The sequence below is a fragment of the Macaca mulatta genome, chromosome 12 (genome assembly GCF_049350105.2).
Source record: "Macaca mulatta isolate MMU2019108-1 chromosome 12, T2T-MMU8v2.0, whole genome shotgun sequence".
NCBI lineage: Eukaryota > Metazoa > Chordata > Mammalia > Primates > Cercopithecidae > Macaca > Macaca mulatta.
This window is the reverse complement of record NC_133417.1, coordinates 74,895,683-74,910,215: the sequence shown is the minus strand read 5'-3', so window position 1 is coordinate 74,910,215 and position 14,533 is coordinate 74,895,683. Positions and strand designations below refer to the sequence as shown.

At 36.5% G+C, this 14,533-nt stretch overlaps 1 protein-coding gene across 6 annotated transcripts in view; it reads right to left on the bottom strand.

Annotated features, from left to right (window-relative positions):
• The window catches only part of UBR3 (ubiquitin protein ligase E3 component n-recognin 3), a 268,381-nt gene that overhangs the window by 104,868 nt on the left and 148,980 nt on the right, over positions 1-14,533 (bottom strand). For all 6 annotated transcript variants that reach the window (XM_015110341.3, XM_015110343.3, XM_015110344.3 and 3 more), the window contains one exon: positions 4,559-4,708. In XM_015110341.3, coding sequence (XP_014965827.1) covers positions 4,559-4,708 — 150 coding nt within the window. The remainder of the gene's footprint in view (positions 1-4,558; positions 4,709-14,533) is intronic.

The window sequence follows — 14,533 nt, the reverse complement described above, 5'->3', positions numbered from 1 at the left end:
ATATATTCCACTGTTCTTGGGTGGAGTGTTCTATTTAAGTCTGTTAGGTCTAGTTGTTTTATAGTGTTGCTCAAGTATTCAGTTTCCTTTCTGATCTTCTGTCTAGTTGTTCTATCAATTAAAGTCTCCAACTATTATTTTAGAAGTATCTATTTCTTCCTTCAGTTCTATCCATTTTTGCTTCATACATTGGGGGCTCTGTTGTTTGGAGCATATATGTCTATAATATCTTCATGATGGATTGGCTGTTTATCAATATATAATCTCCTTCTTTGTCTCTTGTAACAATTCTTAACTTACAGTTTATTTTGTCTCATAGTATAACCACCCCAGCTCTCTTTTGGTTACTATTTGCATGGAATCTCTTCCCATCCTTTCACTTTCAACTTATTGTGTCTCTGGATCTAAAGTGAATCTCTTGTAGCATCACATTTTTAAAAATTCATTCTGTCAACCTCTGCCTTTTACCTGGGCAGTTTAATGCATTTATATTTTAAGTAATTACTAACTTTAAAAAAATTAATTAATCCATTTTGCTATTTTCTATTTCTTCTTTAATTGATTACTGACTTTTTTTGTAATTAATTGACTTTTCTGGTATAAAATTTTGATCCCTTTCTCTTTTCGTGTGTGTGTGTGTGTGTATATGTGTGTGTGTGTGTAACTTTTTTTTTATAGTGTTTACCCTGGGGATTAGAATTAACATCTCCACTTTGTAACAATCAAATTTAAATATCTACTTTATTTCAGAAGTATACAAAAACTGCTCCATCCCCCTTCCCTTTATGTTTTTATCTCAATGCCTACACTTTTCCACAAACAAGAACATTATTATTTGATTTACAAATCTAGATATGCAGTTCTATCCAGATTTGCTTTCTTTTTATTATATATATTTTTGAAGTGCTATCACAACTAACTTTGCACTTTCTGAATCTTTGCAACTTTGGACTTTCTGAATCTTTGCAAAGAATGTAGGGTTTAGTAAAAGGAAAAGACTATATAATATTATATTCTTCTCCTATGGCGAACTGAAGCTCCCCAGATCAGTAATGCTTACAACAGGCATTCTGAGCAATAGTGAGATAGCACATAAATTAATATCTTTCCATGTAGATAAATGTACTTAAAGGCCCTTAATTTGAGCAGTGTTTTGAAGGGTTTCTAATCAAAAGTCTATAATTTAGCACAAATCAAATATAAAAATAAAGAGATAAAGGCATGAGACTTTTAATACATGGTTTGAAGAACATGGCAATAAAGTATTAGTGAACACTAAAAGATCTAGAACAATAAGCACACCTAGCATCCAGACTTTTGTCTCTAAATACCATTTCCCACTAAAAAGAAACTAATGCTTCTTTGAGAGACTGCTGATTTCAGGGCAGGAAATGTATAAGATAAATTTATTGTAACTAGCCACACCAAAAAATGTAGAAAGACCCAAGGCTACTCTAGGCTTGTGTCAAAAGAACTCAGGAGACAACTCGAATAAGCTCTCAGTGAACAAAGATGGAAGAACATGAGCATCAACAAGAAAGTAACTACAGAGTTATGAACAGAGTTCATAATGATTAAAAACAGAGTTCATTAATGATACCTAAAAGTACTAATTATCTTTAGAAAATGATTTTTAAACCCCACTATCTCAATACTTTGAGCACCTGTAAATAAAAGGAAAGAATACTGTGTCTACTCTGCCTTTCCTGCGCAATCTGGATCTCGGAGTAACAAAAAAAAGGTGATGAAGTAAAATTTCTTTTATGGAAGTATATGTCAGCTAATAAACAACAACCAAAAAAAACCATGAAAGAGATTTGTAATCTCTGATCACCTGATGGATTTAAGCAGTAATCATCATTTGCTACTAATCTCACAGAGAGAAAACAGAGGGAACAGAGGAATATGTTAATCATCACAGCAACATTCAGAAAAATCCAAATTGGTTTTCAATGATCCAATTTCTTTAAAAAAGTAAAATGATGGGAGGAGGGGGTAAAGACAGAGGGAGAGTGGATCTATTAATTAAAAGACCACAAAGGAACACTACAACTATAAATAAATTAAGCAAAATAAATAAATAAATAGAGACAATGGGGAAATTTTAAACACTGACTGAATGTTTGATGATATTGGAGAATGTATTTAGGACTGACTGTGGTTATGTTTAAAAAACAAGACCTTTCTTTTTAACAGAAACACTGAAATTTTTACAGATGAAATTATACAATGTCTGAAATCTGCTTCGAAATAATTCTAATAAGGAGGGAACAAATGAAATAAGATTAGCCAGAAATTAATCACTGTTGAAGATAAATGGGGACATGTGGGTTCACTTTGCACATCTCTTTAGCATATTGTTAAAAATGTTCCATATTCAAATCTAAAAAGAAAAGAGAAGAAATGAATCAAAATAAATAAGCCCAGAGAAAAAAGGGAGAAAGTATCAATGGGTGGATAAGGTTCAGATGGTAAAGAAGGAAACAGCTACACAATTCACCTGGTATACTAAAATCATTCCTGAGATTTAATACTCTTTAATGTCAGTTTCTGTTTTTTTTTTTTTTTTTAATTTTTTTTAAGATAGGGTCTTACTCCATCACCCAGGCTAGAGTGCAGTGGTGCAATCTCAGCTCACTGCAACCTCGACCTCTTGGGCTCAGGCAATCCTCCCACCTTGGCCTCCCGAGTAGCTGGGACCACAGGTGCACGTCACCACACCTGTTTAATTTTACTTTTTGTAGAGACAGGGTCTTACTGTGTTGCCCAGGCTGGTCTTGAACTCCTAGACTCAAGCAATCCTCCAGCCTTGGCTTCCCAAAGTGCTGGAATTACAGGTGTGAACCACTGTGTCCTGGCAATATTAGTTTCTTATTTTTTTCCCCTTCTATCTCTAAGAGATAAGGCAGCTACAGTATAGTGGAATTGTCTAATATCTATTTATCTAGCTAGCGTATATACTACTGTTTAAAAGAGACTTTAAAAACTAACAGACCAAATAAACTTAAAAATATAAAATAATGAACAAATAAAAGCTTAAAACAAAAACATAAGTTTCATTGGAGCAGAGATTTTGTTTTGTTTCTTACTAGAACAGTGCCTGGCACCTAGGTGCTCAATAAATATCTATGAAATAAATTAATAAATAAAACAAATCATTAAGTTGATAACTATATAGTATTTAGTCAAAAAGTTGAAAGTCAATTGGCAATAATCTAATAAACTGCTTTCCTAAGAGTAGTAGAAAGGAGAAGAAGCTGTAAAAGTAGTTAATACTTCCATACATTTCCCTTTCAGTAGGCATTTCTGATTTTGACAGCTCTATTTCAATGTCCCACTAAATCAGGGTTTCCCAAATCAATTCATTTTAGGCAAGAAGAGTAACAGAATAAACGAATTTACTATGCACCATATTGGATTCTTTTTGCTTATATTACATTACTTAACCAACACAAAAATCTTCTAAAGTCAAGAAAATAAGATATTTGGCCACATGAAGTAAAGCAATACCATATTTGAATTCAGGGGAGTTTATAATATCTAACTCTTTCCACTTTACCATACTAATTCAGAGACTTAACAACCTAGGAAAAAATCCTCTGGAGAAATATGTAAGAATTTTATTTTCTCTTTATTTTACACATACTCCTGTTGGAAAAGGATTAAATTCATTGTGACTAGATTGTGTAAGAATTATCACTACCCTCAAAAATACTTCATTACAGAAGACAATGGACACCATTCAGATGAATCCTTCAAACTTTTAAAATTATACGTTTATAATGTATAATAAAATTACATAGTTTAAAACTATAGACTGGTAAACATACCATTTCACAGACTGAACAAATAAAGGCAGAGCTGTCTAAATATGCCTTGTGTAATTAAAAGCTGACAATATTTATGGGCTAAGGAGTTTTCCAGATCTTAGAACAATTTTTTTTTTTTTTTTTGGAGACAAGAGTCTCACTCTGTCACCCAGGCTGGAGTGCAGTGGTACAATCTTAGCTCAATGCAACCTCCACCTCCCGGGTTCCAGCAATTCTCCTGCCTCGGCCTCCCGAGTAGCTGGGATTACAGGTACCTGCCACCACACCCGCCAATATTTTGTATTTTTTTAGTAGAGACAGGATTTCTCCATGTTGGCCAGGCTAGTATTGAACTCCTGACCTCAGGTTATCTGCCCACTTCAGCCTCCCAAAATGCTGGGATTGTAGATGTGAGGCACCACACCCGGCCAGAACAATTATAATTACCAAGAAAGCTGAATGCAGTTATTGGACACCTAGCATTTAAAGAAAAAAATTGTGTAACCATATAGCAATATCTTTGTTAAGAGTTTCTTCTAACACTCATGTCCAGGAAAGTAAGATATAACCAGATAAAGAATCTTTGTTATTCGGATCTAAATCGATCCTTGCTATGAAGGATCTAAACTGACCCTTGCCTAGTTATAAGTAAACAAAGATATCATTTTCATTTAATACAGATATTTATTAATCTGTTGTATATACTTCGGCTCTAAAATGTTCCCATGAAAAAATTACTTTGACTTTACCTGAGGATGCTTGTAACAGTACAACTAATCCAGTAGGTCGGTCTTCAGAGGAGGGGCCACTCTGTCCACAAATAACACAGTCATATACTGCCTCGGAAACCTGTGGTTCTGCCGTGGTGATCTCCATAGGTATATCATTCTCAGGAGAATCTGAGGGAAAAAAGTTACATCTCTTTAATTCCTTAGGAGGAAAATCTCTCTTCAATGAAAGTGTGAGGGAAAAATCAAGTTCAAACAATTTTTAGCTTCAATACCAATAAAGTATATAGTAATAACACTGTGGAAAAACTTACCTTACTCAAATAAAATATTTAGACAGATAAAATAATGCAAAGACTTTAATAATGAAAGATTTAAACTAAAATATGGTTAAATATACTTCTAATGTTGTATCATTCAAATATAAAATAGATACAGAAAACACAGAGGCAAAGATTATTTGTATCAAAAGATAAATATTTTAAAATAACATGTTACAGAAAGAAGGGAGATGTTCGTTTTAATCTTCCTTGAGGCACCTAAGGGGATATTCACAACAACATGACAGCTCTTGGGAAAATATGGTAGTATTTACTAGAATATAAAAGAGAAAAAAAAACTATTTCTTTCTCACTCTCAATTTTAGTGATTGTATCTCAGAAATAGTAGCTATCAATATATTTTTTTATGTAGAGAAATCATGAAGATATGACCATATTATATAAGAATAAAGCAGAACTCATTGAAAATAGCAATAATCCTCTGGTGATATAATGTTATTAATAGCAAAAAATAAAATATTGAGCTAATAATTATTTACAGATAAAGATACTTAAATTCATGAAGATAAGTGATGCTGCCACTGGTGACAAAGAAATGGGTGGAAGAGACTGGGAAGAACTGGGAAGCAGAAGTTGCTTTATGAAATGTTTAAAAGATGGAGGCACATCTAAGTAAATATGTAAAAATATACGTCAGAAATAAGAAAAGAAAAATGTCAAGTTTAGGTATTTTAAAATAAGAATTCATGCAGCTATACATACCTCTGATAGTTATGAAGAATGACTGAGAGGAAAAGGGACAGTAACCTAAAATAGAACTTTGGGTAATGCCTACTATTACTGGAAATAAAAAGATGCCACCAAAGAAATTAGCAAAAAACAAAAACAGTGCCTGAATAGAATCAAACCAAAAAGCACAATGTCTATGAAAATACATTAGTAGGTCAAAATGAAAAGAAGGTTTCAAAAGAAAAAAGTACCAGAGGCCATTAAGAATTGATATAAGGCCAGGCACCATAGTTCATGCCTGTAATCCCAGCACTTTGGGAGGCTGAGGTGGGCGGATCACCTGAGGTCAGGAGTTTGAGACCAAGCCTGACCAACATGGTGAAACCCCATGTCTACTAAAAATACAAAAAATTAGCCAGGCGTGGTGGCGGGCACCTGTAATCCTGGCTACTTGGAAGGCTAAGGCAGGAGAATCACTTGAACCCAGGAGGCGGAGGCTGCAGTTAGCTGAGATCACACCACTGCACTCCAGTCTGGGCAACGAGAGTGAAACTACGTCTCAAAAAAAAAAAAAAGGAGGGAAAGGGAAGGAAAGGAAAGGAAGAAAAGGAAGAAGAAAAGAAAAAGAAAAGAGTTGATATGAGATTACTTCGAGTTTTAGGGAGAAAAGAGAAGAGAAAACCATACAGAAAAAAAGAAATGTGTCTGTTCTTAAGGGCAAAGGAGAACACAGAGATACCTGACAAAGTACAGTGAAATAACTTGGTCTCGTGTTAAATGCCAAAGAAATACAATTTCATTAACCCTATCTCATACACAAAGATTTATTTTTTTTTTAATAAGTCTTGGTACAATCGACTTGAAAACCTCCAGGAAACCCTGATGCCAACACACATTATACAAGATTTTGCTAAGTCATCTTTTCTAGTTTTTAAAACAAACTTCAATGACAATCTTCAATGGTGATACAGTACCAATGGCATGAAAATAAAATAGGTGACCTCATTTTCATGGAGAGTACTATTTATTTGAAGTCTGACTTTAAAAATTACAGACACCAATGTCCCTTCTTTTCTTTAAGAAACTAAGATCACGGTTTATTTCCGAAAAGAGGAGGAAAAGTCACAGCTTTTTATATCCTATGTTGAATTAAAAATGTTATTGGTAATACATGGTTGATTCTATTATTCCAGTACCAAATTTTGACATTTTTAGTAAGATTTTAAAAGGATCTGTGTCCAAATTAAATGCTGTATTTAAATGTGATTATTGTTTCTCACTTATCTGTGAGATATGAAAAAATAAAGAACCTATTCTGAAAGAAGTCAGGCCCCAAAAAAGTACATATTGTGTGTAAATGGTTAAAGAACAAAAGCATGAAAAACTAATATACAGAGTCCCGAGTAATGACACTGGTTACTCTTGGAAGAAGCAGTGACAGAAAGAAACTACGAAGGGAGCTTATGGGATGCTAGTAATTTTTACTTCTCAATTTGGATGCTGGTTTCTCAATCGGGATTCGGTTATACAGTTACAATCTGTTTGTTAAAACTCAAAGAGCTCTAAAGTCCTGAAACATGCATTATGAGTATATTTCAATAAAAAGGTTTCTTTTAAAAACCCCTACTCTAAATGAGTAACTTGGTATATTCTGTAACAAGTATTATAATAAAGGTACTTAATGCACACATCAATATCTGCACATATTTTCCACACCAAAAAAAATCTAAATGATGTGTCATGCAAATTGATGCAATTAAGAGATTACAATGATTTACAATCTAGGTAAACTAAATGAATAAAAGATGCAAAACTGATAGAGTAATAGTAAAAAATGACAAATCCAAGAGACTAATAACGAAAATAGTCTTGCTACCAAACAACCCTGGAATTCTTAAGTTCTACTTTCACTTTCAATTCAATTCAGATCAAAAGGGTTTCTGTATAAAATTCACACTTGCCCTTTTAGAACAGAAGTACTACTTAAATTACCATACTTGATATTATTACAATAAACACAAAAAAGATAACTAAAGCAACAGTTAATTCATCAGTTTGGTTTTACATAAACAGAAAAGAATCTATCTGAATGAAGCAGTTGATTCTTCTGAATGCTATTTCACTTAGCCAAATGACCACAAGATGGCCCCAATTCTCCACTCCTCCCTGTATCCACGCTCTTGACAATGTGATATTGTAATTCCTCCCATCAAGACAGAGTTTATTTCCCCACTCCTTGAATATCACCTGGTCTTGACTTGTTTTAACGAAGAGAATGTGGAGGATGGGCACGGTGGCTCACACCTATAATCCCAACACTTTTGGGAGGCCAAGGCAGGTGGATTGCCAGGAGCTCAAGACCAGCCTGGACAACATGGCAAAACCCCATCTCTACTAAAAATACAAAAATTAGCTGGGTGTGGTGACGCACGCCTGTAATTCCAGCTACTCAGGAAGCTGAGGCAGGAGAATCACTTGAACTTGGGAGGCAGAGGCTGCAGTGAGCCAAGATCATGCCACCATACTACAGCCTGGGCGGCAGAATGAGTGAGACTTCATCTCAAAAAAAAAAAAGGAGAGAGAATGTGGCAAAAACAACAATATGCCTTCCAAGACTAGGCCCCAGGTGATCTTGCATAGTTTGTCTCTCTTGCTCTTGCTCTCACTCTCTCTCAACTCCACCTTGCATAGTTTCTCTCTCTTGTTCTTACTCTCTCAACTCCACCACCTCCATAAAAGTCCAGGTGGGCTACCTTGCCAGGGGAGGACAGACCAAATGGAACACAGAGAAGTTGTCTCACCAGCTCATGGCAGCCCCCTGTTAACTAATTAGCAGATCACAGACCCACAACTCAGCCCACGGGTCTGTGGGTGATGAGATCAGCTAAGCCTTCTCCAGAAAAGTTGGGTTCACAATAGAACCACTGAGTCTACTCATTGACTCACGAAAACTAACTAGAGGTTGTTGTTTTAAGTCACTAAATTTTGGGGGACAGCTAGTTACACAACAATTGCTAACTAATAATTCTACTGTATGTTAATTATAATACAGAAACTTTCAAAAGAATTGAAGTACTTTGCCTTACCAAGATGAGTCATGAAAACTAATATTTAAAGTGAAAAAGGTATTTCCGTTCAGAAAATTTTCTAGTCTAAGGAATTTAAAAAATCATTTTCCAAAATGATTTTTATCTTTAATATCTACTTATTTTACAACCACTATTTTCAACATCATCAGAGTGAAAAGCCTCCACATTCACAAATACCACAGTTCTACTTCAAGAGTTTACATTGTTACCTAAAATTTCCTGTTCTAATATTTGTTAAAAATGCTTAAAGTCTATTTTAATATAAAATTAATCTTTAATTACAAAATATCCTTTGCCTTTATTCTTAACCTTTATATTTATAAATTAGATTAAACTAAAATAAGTATGTATAGAACAATCAAAATTCTTCCGGCTTCATGTTTTGCTTTCATGTTTGTGGGGTTTTGTGGCTGAATAGAAGGATGGGTAAATGATATAGGGATGATGTATTCGGTGCCCTCAAAATCATGTGAAATACGTTTTTATTTGAAAGAGGAATAAGCAACTGCAAAACACAAGTGCAAAGAGTAAGGTGTGGTTTGCAGCCCAGAGGCAGGCACAGAGAATTTTTATTGCATAAATCCAAAATTTTAAATTTTTAACACAATTTAATTTTTAAAAACAACTGAGAAGTACTTGCTACTAACCTAGCAGGTGAGCTACTATTCATAAATTAAGCACACTACTAGAGTTCACTGATTTCTGCTAAGAAGTCTGACTTCCCTCTGATAAGTGCCAATATTGCAAAACTCCTACTGCACAAAATCATTACTTTTGGTAAGGATGTACAGTATTACCTTCAGTCGGTCATCATTTTTATTATCTTTCTTGCTTTCCTCTTTTTTTAGTTGGTGTATAGAGAGAGTATTCGCATTCTTTTTTAAAAAATAATCTTCCCGTTTTAGAATAGTTTTAGACTTGCAGATACTAGAGTTTTGAAGATACTACAGAGAATTCCCACGTACCCCACACACAGTTTCACCTTAAACTTCACATTAGCATGGTATGACTATTAGAATTAATGAATATATATTATTTATTTTTATTAATACAATATTGACAAATTAACTAAAGTTCAATTTTTTTCAGATTTCCTTCATTTTTATCCAACGTTCTTTTTCCATCCCAGGATGCCACATTACATTTAGTTGTTATGTTTCCTTAGGTTCTTCTTAGCATGACAGTTTCTCAGACTTTCCTTGTTTCCTTGCTTTGATGACCTTGACAGTTTTGAGGAGTACTGTCCAGATATTTGCATAACAGTCCTCAATTATGATTTGTCTGATGTTTTTCTCATGATTAGTCTAAGGTTATCGATTTTAGAGAGGAAGACCACAGAAGCATCATTCTCATCACATCATATCAAGGGTACAAAATATTAACATGAATTACCACTGCTAACGCTGACCTTGATCACCTTGTTAAGATGTTTCCCAAGTTCTCTACTGTAAAATTACTCTTTCCCCTCTTTCCACATAAAGAAGCCATTACATGCAGCTCACACTTAAGGAGTGGGGAGTTATATTCCACCTCCTTGAGGGTAAAGGCTCTACATAAAATACTTGGTATTCTTCTGCATAGGAAACTTCTCTATGCTACCTTATTTATTTATTCATTCATTTATACTAGTATATACTGATTGATATTTCTTTTATACTCAGGGTTATAATGCTTTATACTTTATTTTGTTGCTCAAATTGTTCCAGCTTTGGCCACTGGAATCTCTCAGTTGGCTCCTGTGCACCTTGACATAGCCCCAGCCCATATCATCACTAGAGGGGGTGGGGGCTGTTTGTTTTTGAGTACCCCTCTACTTTCCGGCCCTATGAGATACACCAGATTCACCCTGCATGTTCCCTGCCCCAGTTCTTAAAAATCAACCATTTCTCCAAGGACCCTAGTTCCTCTTTTCAGCAAGGGAGGAGGGGACTGTATTAGAAACCAAGACCTGGGCAATGGGTGTGTATGTACCTGGGAAATATCTATGAATACATACTAATATAAATGAACGAATAAATAAACAAAGGAACACAGATAAAGTTTCCTAAGCAGAAGAATACCAAATATTTTATGTAGTGCCTTTACCCTCAAGGAGGTGGAATATAACTCCCCAACCCAGTTTCTACTGGAATGTCCTTGCTTCTAGGCCCTTTCAGCTGACAATACAAGGGACTACGTATCTGTACACTAACTCATGCATATGCATATGCCTATATTTATACATATATAATTCCATCTTTATCTAGAGCTGTCTAAACATGAGTTCATACTAATGTGTCTAACTCTAATCCATATTATCACATGAATCATTCACGCCTTCTCCTTTTATCTGTAACTTCTTACTCCAACAGTGAGAAATCCAGCTCTCATCATCTGCCATTCATTTACTTAATTGTTCAATCTCAGTATATACGTATAGTGGTTTCAGAATTGTTAACTCATGATGCCATGGAGAAACTTTTTCCACTGGTTACACACAGTTCCTTTTGCCTTTAGTCTTATAGACACTATTTATTTCCAAAGTCAGGTAGCCAGCACCTTTCCCCCTACCCTTTTCAGAGTGGTTGTTTCATACATTTGTAATACAGTTAGATTCTCCGGTCATAGTCTGCATTCCATCCTGGGATCACCCCAACTCCTAAATGATTTTTTAAAATATACATACTTTAAAGATTCACTCTTTCTGCTATAAAGTTCTAAGGGTTTTAACAGCATTACGTATCCAACTTTACTGTATCACACAGAATAATTTCAATGCTCTAAAAAAACTCCCATGTTTCATTTATTCACCTGTACCTCAACCCTGACAACTAGTGATCTATTTACTGTCTCTATAGTTTTGCATTTTCCATAATGTCATATAACTGGAAACACAGTATGTAACATTTTCAGATTGGCTACTTTCACTAAGTGGTATGTATTTAAGATTCACCCATGTCTTCATGTGGCTTAATAGTTCATTCCTTTTTATTGCTGGACAGTAATTCATTATATGGATGTGCCACAGTTTCTTTATCCATTCATCTATGGAAGGACATCTTAGCTGCTTCCAATTCTGAGCAATTATAAACAAAGCTGCTAGAAAAATAAATATGAAGGCCGGGCACGCCTGTAATTACAGGTGGCTCACGCCTGTAATCCCAGCACTTTAGGAGGCCGAGGCAGGCGATCACAAGGTCAGGAGATCGAGACCATCCTGGCGAACACGGTGAAACCCCGTCTCTACTAAAAATACCAAAAAAATTAGCCGGGCGAGGTGGCGGGCGCCTGTAGTTCCAGCTACTCGGGGAGGCTGAGGCAGGAGAATGCCGTGAACCCGGGAGGCGGAGCTTGCAGTAAGCTGAGATCCAGCCACTGCACTCCAGCCTGGGTGACAGAGCGAGACTCCACCTCAAAAAAAAAAAAAAAAGAAAAGAAAAAAAGAAAAATCAGTATGAAGACTTTTTGTGTGGACATAAGTTTTTTAATCAGTTAAATGAATATTTAAGAGCACAAGTGATGGATCATATGGTCAGATTAAGCTTAGCTTCACAGGAAAATGCCAAACTTTTCCAAAGCAGCTGTACCATTTTGAATTCCAACCAGCAATGAATGAGAGTTCCCACTGCTCTGCATTCTCACAAAAAATTGGTAGCGTCAGATTTCTGAATTTAGCCATAGTCACGTAGTGGTATCTCACTGTTGTTTTACTCTGCACTTCCCTAATGATGAATGATGCTGAGCATCTTTTGACACACTTATTTGCCATTCTAGAATCTTCTTTGTAAGGTGTCTATTCAGATCTTTTGCTCATTTTAAAAGCTAGGTTATTTGTTTTCTTATTGTTGAATTATTTCTATCTTTTGAATACCAGTCCTTTATCAGATGTGTGTTTTGCAAATATCTCCTCTCAGTCTGCGGCACACCATTTCATTCTCTTAACAGTACAATACCTCCTGGGGAACTGATGCCCTGGCTGAGCTACAGAGCCTAGGCCTAGGCTGATACAACACCCCCCATCCCAGGAAAACAGAGCAGTGGCTGAGCTGAGACACTCCTCCATACAGGTCAAACAACTCTAGTAATTTGCTTCCCTGGAGCTAGACTAGCCCCTAGAGTCTGAGCTGCTGAGACACCCTTCTCTATGGGAAGTGGACTCCCTGCTGTGCTGCTCCATAACCCTCAAGGGCCCAAATGACATCTGTATTTGGCCATTCTGACATACTTGCTGACACTGCACCTGGGATCACAGAGTCTGGGATACTGCCAAGTCCCACCATCACAGTCTAGAGTCACCATTATACAGTGCTACATCCCCAGGGACCTGGCTGCCACTAAGCCCTACTGGCTCAGACTCCTGAATAGTGGCTATACCCCACATCCTGTGCTCAAACCTCAGGAGCACCCTTTCTTCCCCAGAGGCAAGATATGACCTGTTCCCCAGGGGTAAACAACCCAACTCCCTGAATCCAAGCTGCTAGAAGGTACCTCAGAATCACAGATCCTGTCTCTGTGGCAACCTAAATCTACCCCTACCACAGACAGCAAAATGGCATGCCAAAACCCAAGTGCCATAATAGGTTCATGAGACCCAGGCCCCACATTCCCTCCAAGCACCTGCACCTGGAACCCAGCACTGCTACTGGTACTCATAGGCCATGAAAGACATGACACCAAGAGGGATCCCGTTGGGTAAGTCTCCCCACTGTGGAGAAAATGAGAATAGGAGGAGCCCAAAAGGCCTTGCCACCAAGGACATTAACAGCTTGTGTCACCACTGCTGCTACCACAAACTTCTATAGCCTAGGCCATAGTTATTGCTGATATTGAACACCACCAGAGAAGCTGCATGGAAGTTATACCGCTATACTCACCCAGAAACAGAGTCACAACATCTTTCCTAGACAGCACACTAAGATTCAACTGCAGGTGAATCATTCTCTACAAAAGCCACTCTAGGAAGTTCAGAAGACACAATTCCACAAGATGTATAGATATCAATGCAGTGATACAAGAAACATGAAAAAGCAAGGAAATATGACATGACAAAATGAACTGATGGCTAATACTAGGTGTCAATTTGACTGCATTGAGGGATGCCTAGATGGCTGGTGGAACATCGTTTCTGGGTGTGTCTGTGAGGGTTTTCCAGAGGAGAATGACATATGAGTCAGTGAATGAAAGAGGAAGAAATTAAGAGGGAATTTTTGTTGTTGTTGTTGTTTTGAGACAGGGTCTCACTCTGTCGTCCAAGCTGGAGTACAGTGGCATGATCTCTGCTCACTGCAACCTCCACCTCCTGGACTCAAGCAATCCTCCCACCTCAGCCTCTCAGGTAGCTGGACTACAGGCATGCACCACCACACCAGGCTAATTTTTGTATTTTGGTGTTTTGCCATGTTGTGCAGGCTGGTTCTGAACTTTCGGGCTAAAGCAATCCACCCGCTTGGCCTCCCAAAGTGCTGGAATTACAGGCATAAGCCACCATGCCCAGCCGTAAGAAGGAAATTTAAGTTTCTTGAAACAAACGAAAATAGAAACACAACATACCAAAACCTATAGGATACAGCAAAAGTAGAATTAAAAGGAAAGTTATAGCAATAAACACCTACATTGAAAAAGTAGAAATTTCAAATAAACAACCTAATGATGTATCTCAAGGAACCAGAAATGCAAAAATAAACCAAACCTAAAATTAGCAAGAGGAAGGAAATAATAAAGATCAGAGCCGAAATAAATAAAATTGAGAGTTAAAAAATGCAAAAGATCAATGAAATGAAAGGCTGGTTTTGTGAAAAGATAAAATTGACAAACCATTAGCTATACTAAGGAAAAATAAGAAAAGACTCAAAATAAAATCAGAAATGAAGAACACTACAAATGATGCCACAGAAATACAAAGGATCATTACGGAGTAT